Genomic DNA, 23,450 nt, shown 5'->3' with positions numbered 1-23,450 from the left:
GGCTGCTTGTTACAGCCTTGGAGTTCCTGGGTGAACAGTAGGGTGCGAACTTAAGGCCTCTGCCATATCTGGAGGGCAGAGTCACATCTCCAGCGACAATCCCGTCTCCAAGGAAAGGCCGGGGAGCCAACTCTGACATCCCGCTGCCGCTTCTGTTACAAATCTGCAGCTAAGAAGAAAGAAGATGCCAGTGCAGCAGTTCGCAGTGCCCTGTTAATTTGGCTACAACCATAAACCATAAACCTTTACAATCCCCTAAATAAAAAGCCTGATTACCTGGTTCTCTTTGCCAACATTCTTTACCTCCTTCACTTCTGTGTTGGCCCTTTTTCTGCCGATAAACAGCTCTCTATCCTAATCTTCGTCTGGAGAAATCTTTCCCAAAACCCGCACTCACTAAAACTCACACCCTAACAATGGTGATCTCTGCAAGCAGAGCGGAGTGCAGGACTGTGAAGGAGAACCGAGCTTGCTGGGTAGGGAGCTCCCTCAGTAACTCAAAAAGTTGTTCATGGGGACCTTCTGACCTTCACAAAACGAAATTTCTCCTGGATTGGATGAGGGTCAGGGTGGTGGCTTCTTGAGTTGTAAGCAGGCATCACAGACAAATAAATTCCTCTGGGATACAGAACAGCCTCTGTTCCCTGTTTTGAAATAACTCCTCAATAAAAAGTCAGAGGCTCACTGGCCGAGTCCCTTTCCTTCTACCTACCTCCATCACCCACCTCCCCACCCCAAAAAGATGCCTCCAGCAAATAAGATGAGACATCCTGATGCCTTGCTGGCTCCTTCCAGAACATTTAGCTTTACCCTTTGCACATGGGATCCTACTGCCTAAAGCCTCCTCTTCTCTCCTGACCCCACACAGTTCTCTTAGCTCAGTCTGCCGTAGCAAAATACCATAAACGAGATAGAAAACAACAGAAATTTATTTCCACACAATTTTGAAGGCTGAAATCTGTAATTGGGGTGCCAGCATGGTCAGGCTCTGGTGAGAGTGCCCTGGTCACCTTCTCTCTGGGTCCTCACATGGTAGAGAGAACCCCTAAGCTCTCTGGTGTCTCTTCTGATAGGACACTAATCACATCATGAGAGCCCTGCCCTCATGACATCATCTAAACTAATTACCTCCCAAAGGCTCCATCTCCAATTATCATCACATTGGGAGTTAGGGCTTCAACCTATGAATTCTGGAGTCACATAGTTCATTTGGTCCATAGTGTCTCCCTCTTTTTGTTTCATTTTCATTTTTAAAGACTTTATTTTTTTAGAGCGGTTTTAGGTTCACAGTTAAATTGAGAGGAAAGTATGGAAATTTCCCATATACTCCTGGCCCCACACATGCATAGCCTCCCCCCTTATAACATCCCCACCAGAGTGGTACGTTTGTTACAACTGATGAACCTGCATGGGCACATCATAATCACCCAAAGTCCATAGTTTACATTAGGCTTCACTTTTGGTATTGTACATTCTGTGGGTTTGAAAAAATATATGACATGTATCCACCAGTATAGTATCAGAGTAGTTTCTGCCCTAGAAATCCTGTGTCTCTTCTTTTTGCATGTGGGACTGAAGTGCCATAGGAAATCAGGCTTGGTTTGTATAGTGTACCTCAGTTGGAACCTGTGCCTAGTGCACTCAGGTTTAGCAGTGGTGGAGGAGTTAGGGGGTGGCAGTCAGCTATGACAAGAGTCTAGATCTATTAATAATCAAGAGATTATTGATATTAATTAATATCAGTAGTTAATTTTTCAGTCAGTTATCTGGGACTGACTTTATTTTCTCCTTCTGCTTCTACCTTTTCCCTTTTTCATGCTTTTCAATATATATCTTCCCCCTACCTCCTCTTCACTATCCTCTCTGTGACTGGAAGTCCCATAGTGAACACAGGGATATATGCCTACACTTATCTAATACAGTACCGACTGTAGTACAAATCTAAAATCTGTTATGTGATAAAAGAGCTGTCATTTGTAACAGTTGGAGGCCTAGATCTTAGACTGTTCCCAGAATCCAGAATGTTTTTGCTTTAAATCAGAGACTAAAACAGTGTTAATTACAAAAAAGTGCTTTCACAGTGGCAAGAGACAGGTAAATAGATAAAATTAGAGGAAAGCAGGAAATGGAACAGTTTTGAGACTCCTAAAATAGTCCAAATAGAAGATAATAGACTCCTGATTTATAATGTAGGAGTTGAAAGGAAAGAACAGATAAAAAAGAGATTTTATAAGAACAATTGACTTATTGTCAAGAGGAGAAAAGAATTAAATGATCTTGAGGTTAGGAAAAAATATGACAGTGTGTAACTAAAAGTTCAATTTTGTGTCTCATATTTTACGTACTTATTTATTGCCTAACACTGACCTAGCACTTACTATGTGGCAGGCACCATTCTAAGTGTGTTATATTAATTCATTTAATCCTTATCAACCCTATGAAGCAGGTGAAAACCCTACAAAGGTAGAAACCTTATGAAATAGGTGTGGCACTGAGAAGTTAAGAAATGTGTCCAAAGTTTCATAGTTAGAGAGTAACAGAGCCAAAATTTTCAATAAGATAGTCGTCTGGTTCCACACCAGGAGCAGTGGCTCACACCTGTAATCCCAGCACTTTAGGAGGCCAAAGCAGGAGAATCACCTGAAGCCAGGAGTTCAATACCAGCCTGGGCAGCATAGCAAGACCCTGTCTCTACAAAAAAATTTTTTTTTTAATTAGTTGGGCATGGTGGTGCTTACCTGTAGTCCTAACTACTCAGGAGGCTTAGGTGGGAGGATCGCTTGAGCCCAGGAGTTGAAGACTGCAGTGAGTTACAATCAGGCCACTGCACTTCAGCCTGGGTGGCTGAGTGAAACCCTATCTCAAAAAAATAAAAATAAAAAAAAGTCTGGTTCCAAAGTTCGTGCTCTTAACCGTTTCACTATACTGTTTCTCAGAAGGCTTTCTAATGGAGGTAGAACCTGATTTGGACTTGGAAGGCAGAGTTGGATTTGGCTAGGTCCAACATGGTGTATTTGGAGCAGCAGTTTTGCATTGAGTTGTATTCATTCATTTAATAAGTAATTATTGAGTAAATATAATATGCCGAATACTGTTCTAGGCACTGGGATACAACAGTGCACAAAAACCTCTGCCCTTAGGGAATAAAGAAAAATAATTTTAGATGACTAGGTTGGAATCAAATTATGAAAATTTTTCAAAATCAAGTAAAATAAAGCTAGATTTGATACAGTAATAAATAGAATGAAAGGTTTTTGAACAGTATTTAACATGATAAAAGTGATGTACAACTAACAGTATCGTCCAGTTTGAATTGGACAGGAAAATCTTGGTTTCAAGATTATTAACCAAGTAACAAAACTTAAAATATCCATCATTTATTGAATGTTAGGTGATTATTCTGAGCCAGGTGTTATTCTAGGCACTTTACATGTATCAACGCATTTCATTCTCACAAAATCTCTCTCATGTACTATTCTTGTCCACATTTTACAGGTGAGGAAACTGAGGGACAGTAAGTTTATATAAGCGAAGATCATACAGCAAGTAAATCGTAGGGGCAGACCCAGTGAGTGCATGTCCAGAGCCCACATTCTTAACCATCTTGCTCCACTCTCTTATGATAATCTAGTGAAATCCAGAACATCATAAGGGTGATGTCAGTGGTGAACGAGGGAAACAGAAAGACTAATCTTTTTTCTGAAAAATTAATTGAACTCATGATAAGTGTATTAGTTTCCTAGGGCTGCTGTAACAAATTACTACATTCTGGATGGCTTAAAACAACTGAAATTTATTCCCTCATAGTCATGGAGGCTAGAAATCTTGAAATCAAGATGTTGGCAGGGCCGCACTTCCTCCAAAGCCTATAAGGAAGGATCCTTCCTTGCCTCTTCCAGCTCCTGGTAGCCCTAGGTATTCATTGGCTCACGGTGGCATAACTCCAATCTCTGCCTCCATCTTCATATGACCATCTTCCCTGTGTGTCTAAATTTCCCACTTCTCATAAGGACACAGTCATATTGGATTTAGGGCCCACCCTAATTCAGTAAGACCTCATCTTGATTATATTTGCAAAGACTCTATTTCCAAATAAGGTCACATTCACAGGTTCCAGACAGATAGGAATTTGGAGGAACACTATTCAACCCAGTACAGTGGGGAAATTAATCAAGATTAATCAAAAATAATGTAAAGGTAGAAGCTTGAGTCCAGGCACTAGCAGAGATAATATTAGAAAAGCATGCCAGTTTTGGAATTGTTAATTTAGAAATAATCTGGTTTCTAAGAGGAAACATTCACAGATTCCCTGAGTAATACGATGTAGATTTTGTCCAGGAAGGTCAGCTGGCTCTTCACCTGGGCCTTATAATTACTAGATTTTAGGGTCTGTTTTACCACTTTCCAGGCCCAGAAACGTTATTTTGTCAATGTGCCAGAAATAGGCCAGGGAAATAGACTTAATACTATATAAATCACAAGAGAATGACGTCAAAATCGGGGAAAAATATAACTGACAATTGGTTCAGAAATTGAGTGGGCTGTCAACACATTTTCTCAATAGGAAAATCTATAGAGGAAGCTAAATTCTAATCAGAAGATTGCTTGGTAGGCATAGAAGCAAAGCAGAGGAGTTATCTGGGTAATATTAATGCAAGTGTCTTTCAGCTCTGATCATTTTGGTAAATCCATTTGCTCTTGGGAGAAGGGGTGTCTGCCAGGGTCAGAATAGCCTCCTTAGCTGGGGTGAGCATCCTCCTCTCATATCAGTGCTAGAGGAACAAGTACATTTTTACTCCATCTTTTCTAGACTGCAGCCTAGTGTTTTTTCAGTGGGGTTTAATACAGTTGTTTGGATTCCTGTCTTGGTTATAATCATATGCCAGTCATGCCCCTCTGAAACCAGGTCCTGGTTACCTTGATTGGACTTAACAGCTCCAGGATCCCGTTACCTCTTTGGGTTACTTCCACATATCAGCCATTATGTGTTGATACTTACTAGTGTATCATTACAGAGTAATCCATTTTCCAAGTTCTACTGGCATCTTGATTTTGCTTCTATGTAGACGTAGCTATTACATGACAAGCCCATCCCATCCTTCCTTTACTTCCACTACTCTCTATACTCTCCCACACACCCATGGCGGACTTAAGTAATCCATCACAGTTCTTGTTGAGCCCAGAGAGGGCATCAGAATCTTCAAAGTGCTGCTTTAAGTTAACTACTTTCAATCTCTCAGGGTTGACACTTGAGATAAAACCTACTTGCCACTTTTCCCTTATATTCAGTATTCGTTACATCCACTAAATGTCCAAGAAGACAAATGTGTAATAAGGGTCTCACCTCTAGGAAAAATGATGTATTAATAATAAACAACTTTTGAAGTATCTAGGCTGCTAACTGTCCTTCTCACCTACAGAGGTGGGCCCCCAGCAGCCAAATTTATCCCATGTGACCCCCCCCCCCCGCCAATTCCAATCCCTCCCTTGCCACCACTGATTAGAACTGAACTAGGACAACTGAATCTCTTTTCTAAGATTTTGGGACCAGAACTAGGAAATTCTAGTTTATCCAGTGCTGGTCTTTTGAATAGAAGAAATTTCAAGATCCAGGCACATAAAGAGAGAGTCTGCAGAGAGAAGTGGACTCCTCTTGATTCAGTAGTTCTTCCATGTGTTTCTGATGATCAGACAAGTTTGGGAACTGTTCTTATAGACCATACAGACCAAAGTTTGGTTTAGAAGCTTTTCTCTTTTCCTGATTATAAAACCATTTTTGAGAATTCAAAAGGTCAATCCAAACATAGAAATGTTTTATTTTGATCATCTGCCTCCCCTTGTAAAAATTTCATTTCTCTTAGCACGAGGAGGTAACCATTTATACTTTAAATTTGTGCTTCAGGTAATGAAAAGAAAACTGAGAAGAAGGAATGGAAGCTAAACCAGGAAATTTCTGAAGAAACAAAAATTGCAGGACACCCAAAACAAATGCCCCAGGGATTTAAATTCTTAGGACCCAGTGAATATGAGAACAGCCTAAATGTGAGTGAACAGTAAAACTCATCATCAGCTGGACTGCAACAATCCCCATTTGAAGACAAAGGGTTCAGCCAACTAAGCATTACTCTTTAAGAAAACCCTTATAGGCAAGGGAAAGTAATAAGAAAGTAAGAATTTGTGATCTGAGCCCACTTGTTACACACCAGAGAGTGCCTGAAGAAGAAAGAATCTATAGGTGCAAGGCAGGTGGCCAGAGCTTCAAAGAGAAGTCAGGACTTGCTCAGCATCAGAAAATCCATCCCTTAAAGAGAACTTATATATGTAATGAATGTGTAAAGGTTTTCAAAAGAAGTTCAAACCTGGTTATACATCAAAGAATTCACACAGGAAAGAAACCTTATGTTTGCAGTGACTGTGGCAACTAATTCAATCAGAGCCTCAGTCTCATTTGCCATCAGCAAATTCACAGTGAGGAGAATCCCTATGAATGCAATCAATGTGCAAAAGTTTTCAGGGGAAGCTCAAACATTATCCTTCACCAGAGAATTCACAGTGGAGGAAGCCATATATACGTAATGAATGTGGAAAGGCTTTCAATCAGAGCTAAGATCTAATTATATATCACAGAATTCACAGTGGGGAGACACTCTATGAATGTAATGACTGTGGAAAAGTGTTCAGTCAAAACTTACATCTTGTTACCCATCAGAGAATTCATCGTCCATAGGGAGAAACTCCATGAATGCAGCGAATGTGGGAAAGCCTTCAGGCAGAGTTCCCTCCTTATTCAGCATCAAAGAATACGTAGTAGAGAAAAACCCTATGAATGAACTGAATGTGGTAAAGCCTTCAGTGGGCACATAGTTTTTCTTAAACATCAAAGACTTCATACTGAAGAGAAACTCAAAATGAGAATACCTTCAGTTCACATTCAGAACTTAATGGACAGCATAGAATTCATAAGGAAAAGTAACCTTATGAATATAATGAATGTGGAAAAACCTTCTGAGGCAGCTAACATCTTATTAAACATCAAACAATTCACATCGGAGAAAAAGCTTACAAATGCAGTGACCGTAAAAGGGCCTTCAATCAGAACTCAGTCCTTACAGAGCATCGGAGAATCCATACGGGTGAGAGGCCTTATCAATGTGGGAAAGTCTTTAGAGGGAGCTACTACTTATTTAGCATCAAAGAATTCACAGTGGAAAGAAACAATATAAATGTGAAAAATGTTCAAAGACCTTTAATCAGAGCTCAGACCTTATGAGACATCATAAAACTCATACTGGAGAAAAACCCTTGAATATAACAAATATGGAAAAGCCTTAAGATGGAGCTGTTCATAAATGCTTGAATGAATGTCCAAGTTTATAACTGTCTAGTCTTTTTATTGAAAATTATATTCATCACAAGAGGTAGTACATGTCGTTTTCTTTCTTCCTTTTCTTTCCCCTGTAGATATAAACTATATGTTGCAGGAAAAAACTCAGGTTAAATTATATTTTGCTTGGACAAAGTATCCATTTATTTTCAAATTAAACTTGGTCACTAAATATTTTAATGATTCCCATTTAGAAATTTGTTTTCCTGAAAGTAGTCCTTCATGTTACATTAAAATGTAATTCCTCTGTAGCACGTCCTTGGGATCTTCTGTCTGAGTCAGGGTTGTTTTATAAACATTTAGGCTGGTGCATACAATTTTGGTACCTTACGTTTTGCTAGAAAATCATCCATTTCGTCTAGGTTTGCAAATATGCTACCCTAAAGTTGAATGTAATAGTCTCTAATTATTTTAATCTCTTCTGATTCTGTGGTTATGTTTTGTTTCCCATTCCTACTGTTGTTAATTTTTATTTCTTTTCCTTAATCAGGCTCTAAACAGTTTAATAGTCTTTTCAAAGGAATCAGCATTTGATTTTATCCCTTCAACCATTTTTTTCTATTTCATGAATTATAGTTTTTATCTTTAATTCACTCCTCCTTGTTTCTTTTGGCTTATTTTACTATGCTTTTTAAGTTCCTTAAGATGAACTTTAAATTCTTTTATTTCTTTATCCATTAATAAAGGAGGTAATGAAGGCTATACATTTTCAAGTATGGCTGTTGCTGAGCTCTCACAGGTTTTTGTTAAGGTCTAGAGACCATAAGCAGCAAATAACCAGCCATTGGCTTCTGTATTATGCTTGCTTGCTTGCTTAAGAGAGTGGAAAGTTTTCAGCTGACCCTTACTGACCCCGAACCTGCTATCTTGCCTTCGTTAGGGCACCTAAGAATGTAAGGAAGAAAACGGTGCCTTTCACACAGGTGTCCACGAGATAAAATAGTAGCCTGGGCCAGAGGGTTGGAGCGCCCCGGAGCACTGAGCAGCCCAGCAGTGCTTCTTGTGTGGAAGGTGATATGGCTTGGATAATGAGATGTCAAATGTATGTTGGCTAAGATTAATATTGTTATACTTGCTTCAAAGTAAAGTTGCAGCTGTGACTTGTAACTCCTACGAAACTCATCTAAGGAAAGGGGAGAATTCCCAAAACCTCCCAGACCATGTCAACCCAAGATAAGATTGTACCATGGTTAGGACTAACGCTTTTTTTGCTTCTGTAACTGTGCTTATGCAAGCAATTAGATGATTTATCAGTGTGTGATTTTTGTCTTTAAAAGAGCTGGCCTCTCCTGGCTCGAGACTGCTCTCTGTGCAGCCGTCTGTGGCGGTGCAGAGGGTAGTCGCTGGCCAGCTAATAAAGACTCATAATTTGGCTCAGTTTTGGTCTTAAGTGGTCTTTTCTCGCACTTCGAACCATAACAGTTTTAGCATGAAATGTTCTTTCCGTTGCCTTCTAGGTAGTTTGTAATTTTGCTTTTCATTTTCTTTTGATCCAAGTGGCCTCTTTTTCTTTTTTTTTACAATATCACCTTTACTGGTTCAACCAAGTGGCTTCTTCTTTCTTATTTTTACTGGTTTGCTCAAATTCTACTGCATTCTATTTTTTCCCTTATTAATTTGGACGTTCTACTGTACTTTTCCATTCTCATAATGGTTACCTTACCTTTCCTCGAACTTATATTTCTCTATTATCTTTGGAAAACATGGATAGCAATAGTTCCCCCACCCCAATAAAATGTAACCGTAGAATTCTTTTCCTCCTCCCCTCCCCCTATGCCCCAGGAATTGCTTTTTATTTACCAATGGACAAGGGTAGGCCGGTGGTTGGGAAATATTTTCCCCGTGACGGGAACGTCTTCTTCGGCTGTGACCCTTGGATAATATCTAGGAAGAGGTAACTGGAAAATAGAACCTAAAGGAGGAAGTGTTGCAATAGGCCATGCCCAAGACTGGATAGAATTTCCCTGACGTTTCCGTCAAGCAGCACTGCCCCTTAAGGTACAATCCCACAGAGAAGTGAGGCCCGCCGGACATGGTCAAGTAACTCGCTCTCACCGGCCCTGCCTCCACCTGCCCAAGGACTGCAAATCCCAGAGACGAGGCCGACTGAAGTCCACCCGTACAGGAGGCTCACTCGCTTGTACTAGGCTCAAGTTCGAGCCAGAAGCCGGCTCCTGCCATCCTATCTCAGAGCAGCGGCCACTAGTCTGTCCCGAAGCAGAGAGCCGCAGCCGGCGGCGCGGAGGCTCCTGGGAGGTGGAGGCTGAAGCTGCGGCATGCGCACGCGCAGGCGCAAACCTGCGAGTAGGGCGGGGAGCTGGAAGCGGCGCAGCTCGCGGTGGTGCCCCATGGAACCTCCCGATGCTGTGAGGTGAGTCTTGCCGGCGGCTGCCGTGAGGTGCAGCTCCGAGCCCCGGCTGCGTTTGCCGGTCGCGGCAGGCAGCGGGGTCCTGCTCAGGACTCGCAGGCGGCGCCGCAGGTTGTGTGGAGAGGGTTTCGGGCCAGCCCCGTACTCGCGTTCCGCTGCCTGCGGTACGTCACGTACGTCACGTGCTGTGGAGGGCTGGCGACCTCGGTGCCCCTCTTCTCTTTTCCCAAGATCCCAGGGGAAAGAGTTAAGGGTGTTGGTGGGGAGTTGTAACTGGCCTGGACGACACCCCCCTCTCCAGGGCTTTCAGGTGGGCACCTGCCCGTGGCAGAAGTTCAGCTGGGGGCTGGCGTCGCCGGGGCATCACCCTGGGAGACACGGGTGTCTCTCACGTTTGTCTTCGAGCCTCCTTTGTCCTCGGCCAGCGGCCCCCGTTTGTGCTCCTTTAATGGCCTCTGAGTGCGTCCCACCTCCTTCCCTGTTAGATTTCCCTGATGATGACACTGTACCCAAGACCAAGTCTTGATCGTAGCAGCCCCGTAACAGGGCCCTGCTACAAATCCTGGGCGTTTGAGTAAGATCCAGCCCCTTAGAAGGGGTTTACATTTTTATTTCGCCGCAGCCACTACTTCAGAAATTTGAAAAAGAGTGAATGGGCCATCTGGGAGGAGGCTGCCTCCCCAGCACGGCCACCTTGTTCTGAAAGCAGCTCAGCTCTGGGCTCCGAATCTGGAAACAGGTTTTGCTTCAAACTTGTTTCTTCCCAATAGTCATTTCTTCTTATGGGCCCCCAGAATTTTTTTTCCTGCTGCTTTTACCTTTTACAGCATTTATCTAGTTCTATTATAGAAAACCACTTTACGGCCCTGTATCTACCAGACTGCAAGTATCTCAAAAGCTGTGACTTAGTGGGGCAGGATTCTGGGGAGGGGCAGAGGAGAAAGAGGAAGTAAAAGGGTATATTATGGGGTTTGAGACTTTGTAGATGCTAAGTATGTGTTTTATGAATGAAACAAAGAAGAATGATTTCTTCTTATGTTACAGGGTGCCCCTGAAAGATTTGAGCTGGTATGGGCCTTCTGCAGAGCTAGTCCAGACTGGGATGGCTGTATCACTAACAGCAGCTAAAACTCTGGCCCTTGAGGGTACACAGGAACAAGAGATTAGGATGATGGAGCCAAAGGAAGAGGGACAGTCTTGGGAGTATGAGACCAGACTACCTGGGAACCACTCCAGCAGTCAAGAGATCTTTCGCCAGCGCTTCAGGCAGCTCTGTTACCAAGAGACTCCTGGTCCCCGGGAGGCCCTGAGCCGACTACGGGTACTCTGCTGTGAGTGGCTGAGGCCAGAGAGACACACCAAGGAGCAGATCCTGGAGTTACTGGTGCTGGAACAATTCCTGACCATCCTACCTGAGGAGCTCCAGTCCTGGGTGCGGGGACATCACCCTAGGAGTGGAGAGGAGGCTGTGACTGTGCTGGAGGATTTAGAGAAAGGACTTGAACCAGGACCGCAGGTGGGAAGGGGGATTTGATCTGTTTTGGGAGCCAGATCAATGACCTTCAGGCTGGACAGAGGGGCAGCAATAGGGGGAGTTGCCAAGGTCAAACCTCTCTTGGGCCAGGTAGAGTAGTTAGTATGTATTTCTGTCTCTGTCTTTTCTGCCCGCAAGCCCCGAATGAGAAAGAGACTCTAGTTCCTCTTCCTTCCCCTGTGCTGACTTTGAGGAGGCTCTCTAAAGTCTCCTTGGAAGCTTTGGTCCCACATAAACCGAGTGGTGCCTGATCACCTCCAGGTCCTGGGCCCTACACGTGGACCTATACAGGAAGAGCCATGGGAGAAGAAGGCACCTCTGGGAGCAGCCCAGGAAGCATTGAACATCCAGCTCCAGCCTAAGGAGACGCAGCTCAAGTGTGAATCTCAGGAGACCCAGCCTTTCCCAGAGAGTGGTGAGGAGCAGGATTCTGTGGGGAGGGAGAGGAGGAAGAGGGAATATAAAGGGTACAGAACCTAGTACCTATAAAGGGCAAATAGTAGGTGCTCAAATGTTTTTTTATCATCATCTTGGCCTTACTATTCTTATCTCTTAGTTTAGAGGCTTTGCCTGTTTTATCACCTGTAAAATTAGGAGTAAGAATAACCTACCTCATGAGATAGCTCGAGGATTAAACTAAAACTTATATAAATTAAACTTACATAATATCTGCTTCGTTATCTCCACTGCTTTTGACTTCTTCTAGTCCATAATAGCTCTGCTTTGAGCTTAGAGGCCAGCATTGAGATCTTTTCCTTTAATTTCCCCATGCCTCCCAAAACACTTTTAAGCCATAATGCAGTCCTATGTGAGACACAGCCTGTCATCATCTTTATCTACCATCTACCCCCCATCTAAACAACCCTATTTGAAACTCTCTTATGTCTACATTTATTAATACCTTCTACCCTTCAGATTTACTGCAAAAATTTCCTTCTCAGCCTGCATACATCCCCACAAACATCCTCTCCTCTGTCCCAGTTGCAAACACTAGACTTAGAGACAATAAACCTAGAGATGCAGGACAGTGAACTGTCCTTGCTGACCTCTGTAACATCATGAACTGTGGTGAACATAATGTGCATATATTTCTAATCGGGAAGAGTCTATTTAATAATTGGTTTTACACCACAACCCCACCACCACTACCACCACCAAACAAAAGCATTTGAAAAATAGAATTCTTGTTAGTAGCAAAATGGGGAAAACTACAAATGGAGATTAATCTTAGAGTTTGTCCCAGAATTATGTTTTTACCACCAAGCTCTCCTTTCCTGGTCTTTTTTCCAGACTTTTTCTTGTCTCCTTTACTTCTGTTTAGTAAGCCTCTATTCATTTATCAACTTGGTACTTTACTTTTAAAAAGAAGCTAGCTATTGTGTTATTTTTTTATAGCAAACATATTTCAGACTTATTTAACCACAGCATTTAACCTGAGGGAAAAAAATGTATTTTTAAATCAAATGATCTTGAGTTAGCTTAAAGCAATTGCTTTTTGTTCTCCTTAGACTATAGACAATATTACAGACAAATAAAATATAAATTGTCTTACAGACATCTAAAAAAAAAAAGGCAAAGCATTCTTTTCTTTCTTTTTTAAGGAGCAGGGCAAAGGGAAAGACAGAGCCCCAAGCAGATAGGAGGCAGGGAGCTGGCACTCCTCCCTTCAATAAAAGAAATAGCTATGGGAGGCTCTGCTTCAGTAGCTATCCCTTTATACAGTGGGAAAATGAATGGGAAGAGGTAAAGGTTACAGAGCCAGGAGGGACACAGTCTTTCTGCCTTTAGAAACATGACTTTTCCCTAACCCTAATGATTCTTATTTTTCCCTTCCTTCACAATATCAGTTGACCACTCCCCAATTTCTTGAAAATATGAGTTTTTGTCTTATTTTTCAAGAGTGAATCCTAACAAGATCCTACTTTGAAACTTCTTTTATTTTTTCAATAACACTTATTTAGTGTTCCATTATGGAAAAATTAGAAGAAAAAAAAAACAGATAAGCAGGGGAAAGAAAAAAGAAGAAACCCTCTCTCCTGTATATTCCTATCACCAAGAGATAACCGTTGGTAATAGCTAAGTAAATATCCTACTAGTCTTTGTCATATATCTGGTGAATATTGTCTAAGCTTTTATTTTCATTTCAGAAATGTAAATTCTAATCTAAGTGTCATTTCTCCATACATCCAGAACAGGAATGTTTACATTTTCCATCAGTTGTTACAGAAGATGGTCCAGAGCCCAAGGACAAGGGATCATTGCCACAGCCGCCCATTACTGAAGTGGAATCTCAGGTGTCCTCAGAAAAACTCGCCACCAACACCTCTACATTTGAAGCTACCTCTGAAGTTGAGGGTACCTTAGACCAGCAGCAGAGAAATCCCAAAGCAGAGAGACTGAGGTGGTCCCCTGCACAGGGGAAAGGTTTCAGACAGACAGTTGTCACCCATAAGAAAACTCCCACAGGGAAGAAAGACCATGAATGTAGTGAATGTGGTAAAGCCTTCATTTATAACTCACACCTTGTAATTCACCAGAGAATTCATTCTGGAGAGAAACCCTATAAGTGTAGTGATTGTGGGAAAACTTTCAATCAGAGCTCAAACCTCATTCAGCATCAGCGAATTCATACAGGAGAGAAACCCTATGAATGTAATGAATGTGGGAAGGCCTTCAGGTGGGGTGCTCATCTTGTTCAACATCAGAGAATTCATTCAGGAGAGAAGCCTTATGAGTGTAATGAGTGTGGGAAGGCCTTCAGTCAAAGCTCATATCTAAGTCAGCATCTGAGAATTCACAGTGGAGAGAAACCTTTTGTATGTAAAGGATGTGGGAAAGCTTACAGATGGAGTTCAGAGCTTATTAGACACCAGAGGGCTCATACCAAAAAAGAGCCTTCCCAGTGTATTGAAGGTGAGAACATCTCCAGACAGACTTGTACATTTGTCTGATCTTCTTTAGGACTAGATCCCATAAGAGTTATCAGCACCTTAAGGTTTTTCCTGTGTCTTTCTTGATTTAGGAAAAACTGTTTAGTCCCACCTGCAGATCATCACTTCATGTCCTTTAAGATGACTATATCAATTAGGTTGCCTTTAGCTGCAAGTAAGAGCCAAATTATACTGTTCTTCCTTCTAGCGTGACCTTGAGCAGGATTCTAAGCTGCCCAGTTTGCCCACCAATAAGATAGGTCTGGTAATGCTTACTTCATTAGAGTTCTGGGCCTGGCACAAAGCAGCTACTCAGGCAGTGGTAGTTACATTAGTATTTATTGTGAATGGGTCTCTGGTTCTAGTCCTTTCTCAGACCCATACTGGTCAACCTCCTTGAACAGGGTCATATCTACAAGTATCCAGGGAGGAGACAGAAATCACATTAGTAATTTGAACAGGGAAAGTTTAATATAAAGAAGTGTTAAATAGTAAAAAGAGATTTTCTGCTAAAGGAGGTAAAGATATCTCTAAAGAATATAGGAATAGCTTTAGGGCTGAGGGAGAATTCTCAAGGAAGAAGCAGACTTAGAAGAGGGTCCCCCCGACCCTGACCAGTACTGAAATTCAGACCTCAAGATTGAACAGGGTGTGGTTGTTCCAGTGGTATATCACAGTTCATTTGTATAGGCTTGCAAGAGCCAGTTTTGTACATCTCTTCCCAAATCTGCATTGAAATTAGCTGTGGTGGAAGTATTCATACCATGGAAGTCAGCAAATGCAACAAATCAGATTTTTTGTATTTGAGCTAGTTATTAAATATTTATCAACACAACATTGGCTATTGGCTCACTGGATGGTGAAGTTCACTGAGGTGCTGCAGGCCAAGGCTGACAAACAGGAAGCCACTGGTTAAGGTGCCAGTGAAACTCACTAGAGGGTGAGTGCCACTGGGTCTCCCACACACCACTGGCAGCTGCACTGTAAGAGTAAGATGGCAAAAGCCAGGACTAGGAGGAAGCCCCTTTGCTTTGTCCTTCCAGTGCCCTTTACTGGCAAAGCCTAAACATTATACCACCTGGCAAAGAGGGAATATTTACAGGTCCAGCTCCAGTATCATAAAGTAGGACAAAGAAGGGTGGATTTGGAGATAGGAGGCACTAAATTGATAACGGGTGCACATTTTAAGTTCATTTCCACCAGAGATCTGTCTTTGTTCTCCACCCCCTGCCTCCATGCTTTCCTCCTAGGTAGTTATGTAAGTCACTTCCTTTATCTGGATCTCTATTTAAATGTTATCTCCTCAGAGAAGACTCCTGACTCTGACATGCTAGTTTATTTCTCTCTCACATAAATGTCCAAAGGTTAGCAGGTGGTCAGCCATCCACATTCAGATCCAGCTCAAGGCCTGTTTTTGTATGGCCCACAAGCTAAAAATGGTTTTTACATTATTAAAGTATTAGGAAAAAAAAAAAGAATATGTGACAGAGACTGCATGTGGTCTGCAAAGCCTGAAATATTTATTATTCTATCTGGCCCTTTGCAGAAAAGTTTGCCAAGCCCTGGTCTAGGAGGCAGCTCAGTTTGGTTTCACCAGATATTTCAGGAGCCCGTGTGCTTACTCTTCCATCCCATAGGCCAGGATGCTGTTTTTGTCCATAGGCCTGAAGCTGGATCATTACCATATGCATATTCTAACTCACAGGAAAATTGAAGTAATAGTCACCAGGACAAGTGATTTCCCTTTCATTAAGTGTCATGGAAGGTGGCCCATTCCTTTGGTGAGAACTCAATTACATGGCCACATCTGTCTTCTAGGGAGCTGAAAAACACCTCTAGCATTTGCCCAGTTAAATTACTGTGGAGAAGGAGAGAACAAATTTGGGAAGATGAGGAGTGGCCATCTTCTTTTCACCCCATGAAACATCTCTCCCCATTTCTGCAACCCAGTGCTGCTGGTTGACCAGGAAAGTAGAGTTCCCAGAAAGGGCAAAGTAGGATTCTGGGAAGCAGGGGATAGGGACAAGAGGTCAAAGGTATGGATTAGAGTTCTGGCCTTTGTGGTAGTCACTCCAGAAATAGCCATCATTGTGCAGTGCCCTTTAAGCATTCTAAGACGACCTGAAATCAGAAAAATACCATAGGTAAAATATTGACCTAACCTTACCTTTAGTCTTTGTTAGTGCAGAAGAAGCTATTCCAACAACAGATGTTTTGTGTACCTAGTTTAATTATGTTATAGGAACTAGTTCCTTATTCTTGAGTGAGTCCCGGGAGTTAAAGGTGCCCTACTTGTATAATAATCTCTTCCTATTTCTATATGTACAAGTGCCTTGTTCATGTGCGTTTTGGAATTCACTCAGCAGGATATTCCCAGCTCTGCAGCTGAATAAGCAAAATAACCTGTTAACAAGATTGTGATCTTCTGTCCACAGCAGGAGAAACTGAATGTTCCTGGTCTGGTTGCTGATGGGCAACCTAGGGATGCCATATAAACACCCTAAATAGAGATTTCACAACAAATACTCTGTAGTGGATACTTGTGACCTGGTCTGGAGAAAGTGGATACCCAGGTGCTTTGAGGGCAGAGACCACTGGGGTTGATAAGAAATATGGATCATCCTCTACCTAAAAGGTACAGAGCTTCTCTGTTCACCTACACCTCTGGGGAAAACTCTCTCATCAAAGGGAAATGCAAAGTATACATGTAAGTGAGGCACTTTTATACCCAATGGAAAAATATTATTTGTGCAAATTTCAGTCAATTCCTGGACTCCTGTTCAGGGATCATGAGCAAAGTCTTTTAATATAATAAAACCAAAGTCATAGAATAAGTGCAGTTAGAATAATTTCATTTATAAGATCTTACAGTTTCAGGTGAGTACTTTTCTATAACATCAAATTTCTTTGGCTCCAGAAAAATTTCAGGTGTAGGGAAGGGCAAGAAGCAAGATAGCCCTGCCTGGAAGGAAGTTATGGACTGTTGGAAGAAGCTGTTGGTTAAGGGACTTGCAGACTGAGCCACGGAGTTTGGGCATTTGATATAGCAGGACCCTCTGCCTTCCCATCTTCCTGCTGCCAGTTTCCCCTGCACCATGGTTTCCTGGGTGGGGCCACTGATTAGGACAGTCCTTTCAGAAATTGCCCTGTGAAGGCAAGACTGGCTGGGGGGTTGGGTGGGTGGAAAGAGCTCAATAGTTCTTTCCTTGAACACCTTAAAAGAGGATTTTCTGTTCTGTTGAGCAGATACTTGTTGAGCAGCAATCTTTGCATTATACAGTCTCCACTTAATGAGCACATTGTGCTTTAGTTGGTGGAAACCATCTTTGCAGCAATAATCACTTTAACAATAGCATTGTGGATTCTCGAGACAGCCAGTACAAACCTCAAATATAGTACTCACTAGCTGTAATGACCTTGTGTATGAGTTTGCTAGGGTTGCCGTAATAAAGTACCACAGATTGCTTGGCTTAAACAACAGAAATTTATTTTTTTCACAACTCTGGAGGATAGAAGTCCAAGATCAAGGTGTCGGCGGGGTTGGTTTCTTCTGAGACCTCTCTCCTTGGCTTGTAGATGGTCATCTCCCTGTGTCTTCATATGGTCGTTCCTCTGTGCATGTCTCTGACTTAATTTCCACTTCCTATAAGGATACTGGTCATATTGGATTAGGGTCCATCCTAATAACTTCATTTTAACTTAATTACCTCTTTAAAGACCCTACCTCCAAATAAAGTCACATTCTGAGGTACTGGGAGGTTAGGACTTCAACATGAATTTTGTGGCATGAACACATTTCAGCCTGTAGCACATTGGATAAGTCATTTAATCTCTCTTGAGTCTCAGCTTTCTGCTCTGTAAAAAGGGGAAAATAATAGTATCCATCCTTAGGTAGTTACAGAGATTAAATGCAGTAACACCTACCCCAATGACAGGAACAGGTCTGTACTTAATGTTACCTTATATTATGAGATTGCTGAAAGGCAGCAGTGTTTCAAGTGTGTCTGAATATTTTAGAATCTAAAATCCACCCAGGGAATAGGTTAAGTAGAGAAGGAAAAAAGTATTTGATAAGCACTTCCTATGTACCAGGTCCTTGACATTCTTGTTCATATGAAGGCAGATGGTCTCTTCCACCTGCCTTCATATGGAAGAGAAGTCTTGAGTCTTAATCATTGTACTGGATGCTGTGGTGCACTGCCAGGATCCCCCAGCTTCCAGGAGTGCTGCCTGCTGACAACTGTCACTCCTCAAGAAGTGCCCCTAGGCTAAAAGGGAGCTGCCTCAGCCAAGGTTAGGTTCCCTCCCAGGAACAGCCCACGTCTAACCCATGGGAGGGGGTGGGGTGAGAAAGGGAATGGGCTCAAAGGCCTGGCCACCTTGCTTCAATGGGAACCATCTCTGAAAGGTCTTGTGGTGTTGGTGGAGGCTTCTGTTGCAGCTGCATCACCATTTAACCATCCTATGGCCTCTTTTCTTTCACAGGTGCTCCCAAGAGCATTCCCCAGTAAATTTCCTGCACACGCTCCATTTCAAAATCTGTTTCCCGGGGATCTCAACCTATGAAAATTAGATGCCTCAAATAATCAAAGAGATGTGAATTGGGGGGGAAGTGAAAATTAAGTCACTAATTTGTGAAGAAAGCTACAAATCCCTACCTGCTCTCTTGTCTGTCATGCATCAATGTATTCATAGATTTATATGTCCATTCAGCAAATTCCAAGTGCCTGTTATGTACCAGACACTGGTACAAATCATAATGAAAAAGACACAGTACTTTCCTAAAGCAGTTTACTGTTGAATGAGGGGTGGGAGGTGGGGGAAGAGGTAACAGGGAATTACCATATATTGGGTATGTATCCTGACAAGAGGCTGTGTGAGGGCACACCTGAGAGAAGGTACAGTCCAAGCTCAGTGCTTAACAATATGGAGGATCAGCAAAGAAGAAAGGGCATGGAGGGAAAGAAAAGGGAAAGAGCTTCCAGGCAGAAGGTACAACATATGCAAAAGCCAGGAAAGATGAGGGCACATTTCTTAGTGCACCTGTCATGTAAAGTGGCAGGAAGAAAGAAGCTGGAGAAAGAGGCTGGAGAGATGACCTGAAGTTTAGCTGATGGTGTGGCTTTGTAGGCCATGTAAGGGATTTTGGACTTAAGAACAGCGGGGAGCCATTACTGGGGAGTGACACCATCAATTGTTCAGTTGTGCACCTCAGAAAGATCCCTTAAGCTACAGTGTGGAAAATTGAAAACAGATGCTTATTAGCAGGCCATTGTAGTAACCCTCAGTAATATGGTTACCTAAACTGAGGGAGTGGCTGTGGGAATGTAGAAGAGCAGACAAATTTGAAAGGTATGAATGGCAGCAAGATCAGTAGGACTTTTGGGGGCAGATCAGACTTCGCCAGACAGAAACCAGCCCACCCTGCCTCTGGACTCTATGCTGCAAGCCAAAGAGTGCAAATGGCTCCATGTTTCCCTCCCAAGAGCCTTAGGTTCTGTCCAGGAGCCCCATTCTTCAGGCCTTTCTCAGGCACCTGCCTCTGCACACACCTGAGGGGACCTTGAGCAGCTGCCTGGGCCTGGGCTCTTGGATCCTGGAAAGCCAGAGGTGGCACAGTGGCTGCCCAATGGACAGTGTGGACCATAAGCCATGGGGTGAGGGAGGAGAGCTGCACACCAGGGAGCACATGGAAGGGGAAGGCTTTGGCCTATGGCAGAGGGTTGGACTTAGAGTTAAGGGAGTCAGTCTGCCTTGGAGCCTTGTTTTCTCCTCTTCTTCCAGGCACCTGAAAATTACTGACAGTGTTTCAGTCACACTAATAACTTTAAGAAGTAGGTTTTAGAGTTAACATGGCTGTGACTGGCAGCCACTGAGGCACCCGTGAGAAAAAGGAGGCAAGGCTTTTCTCAGCAATGGCGCTTCAGTCTTGGCTCTGGGAGTTGTTGGTTTTGCAGGAACCGTGCAGGTAGGTTCACAGCCCTCTCAACCAGTTCCAAGCTGACAGTGGAACCTGAAGTGGATCCTCAGGAGAATGAAACTGTTGCCCCAGAGTTCACCAACCGGAACCCCCGGAATCTGGAGCTGTTAGCTGTAGCCAGGAAAGAATGGGGTTGAGGGATAGTGTGGACTTCTCATGAGTTTGGCACAGGTTGTGGCTCAGCATCATATAGGAGCGCTTGTTGAGCATCGAAATGGCCAGCATGTGTTTTCGGCATCCACGCGTGAATGGGCTATTAAAAAGCACCTTTTATAGTACCAAAAATATGGTGGCTTGTGAGAGTGTAAGATGAGTGCTGGCAGAGAGATGCTTAGAGGCAGGAATCAACTTTGTGATCTACCAACCAACCCCTTGGGAGGCAGCCTCAGAATTGATGAAACAACTACAGAGTGCTATGAAAGAAGGTGGTGTGGTTCTACAGGAACCTCCGAGAATCTATGAATAAAATAGGAGCATTAATTGTTTTGAATGTGATGAAACTATCAGCAGCTACAGCCACCAAAAGAACATCTGGAAGAACAACCAGTTTGGAAGTTTATAACAATAATATCACAGTGGAATATTGTTTGTAGTTAAGGTCATTCCCCCTTCCCCTTGTGTGTGTGTTTTTTTAAATCAAGGGCTAAATTCTTCCCCTCTCTTGGACATGACAGAAGTATTATATCTAATAAAAGCAGTCACCAATTATAATTAACTTTTGAAAGACGAAAGTTGTTTATAAGTTGCAAAATAAAGGTGTATTATGAACTCTTAAAAAAAGAAGGGCCAGGCATGGTGGCTCATGCCTGTAATCCTAGCACTTTGGGAGGCTGAGGTGGGAGGATTGCTTGAGCTCAGGAGTTCAAGACCAGCCTGAGAAAGAACAAGACCCCATCTCTACTATAAATAGAAAGAAATTAGCCAAACAACTAAAAATAGAAAAACTTAGCCGGGCACAGCGGCGCATGCCTGTAGTCCCAGCTACCTGGGAGACTGAGGCAGGAAGATCGCTTGAGCCCAGGAGTTTGAGGTTTCTGTGAGCTAGGCTGATGCCATGGCACTCTACCCCGGGCAACAGAGTGAGACTGTCTAAAAAAAAAAAAATCAAACCTCAAAAGAAACTGTTTCCAAGTAACTTAACTGTATCCCAGCACAAAGCTCAAAAATATTTAAAGGAATTAAGAAAAAAACAAAACACTCAACAACATAAAATTTACAGTGTCTGGTATCCAATCAAAAATTAAAGCCACGCAAAGAAACAGGAAAATATGACTTTTAATGAGAAAAATCAATAGAAACAGACCCAGAAATGGCACAGATGATAGAATTAGTAGACAAGGACATTAAAAACAGCTACTATACTCCATATATTCAAGAGGGTAAAGGAAAACATGCACATGTAACGAGAAACAAGATATTTAAAAGACCCAAATTGAGTTTTGCGCCAATCTTGGTCCGGCTTCTGAGAGGCGCGAGTGAGCTCGGTGGTGTTTGCTGGTGCCGCCATGGTTCGTACGCTAAACTGCATCGTCGCTGTGTCCCAGAACATGGGCATTGGCAAGAACGGGGACCTGCCCTGGGCCCCACTCAGGAATGAATTCAAGTATTTCCAAAAAAATGACCACAACCTCTTCAGTAGAAGGTAAACAGAATCTGGTGATTATGGGTAGGAAGACCTGGTTCTCCATTCCTGAAAAGAATCGACCTTTAAAGGACAGAATTAATGTAGTTCTTAGTAAAGAACTCAAGGAACCTCCACAAGGAGCTCATTTTGTTGCTAAAAGTCTGGATGATGCCTTAAAACTTACCGAGCAACCAGAATTAGCAAATAAAGTAGACATGGTTTGGATAGTGGGAGGCAGTTCTGTTTATAAGGAAGCCATGAATCAACCAGGCCATCTTAAACTGTTTGTGACAAGGATCATGCAGGACTTTGAAAGTGACACATTTTTTCCAGAAATTGATTTGAAGAAATACAGACTTCTCTCAGAATACCCAGGTGTTCTTTCTGATGTCCAGGAGGAGAAAGGCATTAAGTACAAATTTGAAGTATATGAAAAGAATGATTAATATCTTCAGTGTTTTCTGATTTATTTCAAGTTGTTGCTCCCCCCTAAAAAAATTATACATTTTTACATTAGAAGAAAAGATTTGTTGACTTTAGATCTAGGGATAATTATTTCTAAGCATGTTTTTATTCCCCATTATTCTTAATTAGACTATATCAAATACCATTTGTGAAACATTTCTCACTATAACTACCTCAGTGCCTCTCCCCGGCAGCCAGGACTGAGTCCCCACCACCTGCCATTCCACACCCATCACATGTGGCATTCTCGCCAGTCCTTGCCATTTCCAGACTTGTAAAATGTTGGCAATATTAATTAAAGATGAAGATGCACATATCCTTCAATTCAGCAATTCCTCTATTGGGTAAATACTGAGAGAAAACCTCCTACATGTATATCCAGAAGTTTGTAGACAAATGTTACAGCCTTGTTTGTAATACTGAAAAACTGAGAACTGCTTGGAAGTCCAGTGACAGGAAAGTGAATATATTACTGTCTTAGATTGAGTATCTCCCAAAGCAGATCCCAAGACTGAAATTTCAGTGGAACCAGTTTATTTGGTAGGTCATATCAGAAAGCACCAGTTGGGGTGTGGAAAAATGAAACGGGAAGGTAAGAAAGCCAGTTCAAGATCAGTGAGCAGGTTCTTATTGGCTGATAAGCTCAATACTGCTGAGATACCTGGGAAATGGAGGGAAGAAAGCTGGAGTATTAGTACAACACTCATTGGTGGGGTCTTATCCAGGGTTGTTAACTCCCTACCCTCTTTGTGGGCTGAACACATGTTACCTGCTAGAGAGTTCCAGGTGTTTTCAGTAAGCAACTGCTGGTTTGCAAAGCAACAGTGAATGCTAAATACGTCAAGCAATTCCATATGTTTATGTGTGTATGATCTTCATACTTTTTATGTAGTGAAAAGTATAAAGCTACATGTGGTTTATTTGAAATATTTTCTAATTTAAAAAATACAGAAACAGGATGACCAATTAAAAGTTCAGGTGCGGGATGATGGTAGTTTGGACCAGAGGATTGGGCATAGTGAGAACTCGTGACTTAGGATATATTTTAACATTGAAGTTAGTGAGATTTTCTGATGGAGTTTGATTTTGGTTTCAGGCCTACTGAGTTTGAGATGCCTTTAAGAAAGGAAAGGAGAGGAACAATAAAAGAAAAAGAAACTGAAAA

At 42.3% G+C, this 23,450-nt stretch overlaps 1 protein-coding gene and 1 pseudogene across 1 annotated transcript; both read left to right on the top strand.

The window, feature by feature from the left end:
* Positions 1-9,732: 9,732 nt before the first annotated feature.
* On the top strand, positions 9,733-14,322 carry ZNF232 (zinc finger protein 232). The gene is made up of 5 exons (XM_012659872.1): positions 9,733-9,755; positions 10,797-11,268; positions 11,548-11,701; positions 13,477-14,199; positions 14,309-14,322. Exons 1-5 carry the CDS (start codon positions 9,733-9,735, stop codon positions 14,320-14,322), a joined length of 1,386 nt encoding a protein of 461 aa, XP_012515326.1.
* Positions 14,323-20,131: 5,809 nt separating this feature from the next.
* LOC105822866 lies at positions 20,132-20,662 on the top strand (annotated as a pseudogene).
* The last annotated feature ends 2,788 nt before the right edge of the window (positions 20,663-23,450 follow it).

Source organism: Propithecus coquereli, unplaced genomic scaffold (genome assembly GCF_000956105.1).
Source record: "Propithecus coquereli isolate 6110/MARCELLA unplaced genomic scaffold, Pcoq_1.0 Scaffold640, whole genome shotgun sequence".
In the NCBI taxonomy this organism is placed as follows: Eukaryota; Metazoa; Chordata; class Mammalia; order Primates; family Indriidae; genus Propithecus; species Propithecus coquereli.
Note: the sequence above shows the minus strand (reverse complement) of the source record. Positions and strands in the feature narration are given on the sequence as shown.

Bases quoted from the DNA above. Each gene is read 5' to 3' on its own strand.
- ZNF232 (XM_012659872.1), top strand. From the start codon at position 9,733: ATGGAACCTCCCGATGCTGTGAG. The intron at 9,756-10,796 runs GTGAGTCTTGCC...CTTATGTTACAG, and splicing joins GAACCTCCCGATGCTGTGAG to GGTGCCCCTGAAAGATTTGA. The intron at 11,269-11,547 runs GTGGGAAGGGGG...GATCACCTCCAG, and splicing joins GACTTGAACCAGGACCGCAG to GTCCTGGGCCCTACACGTGG.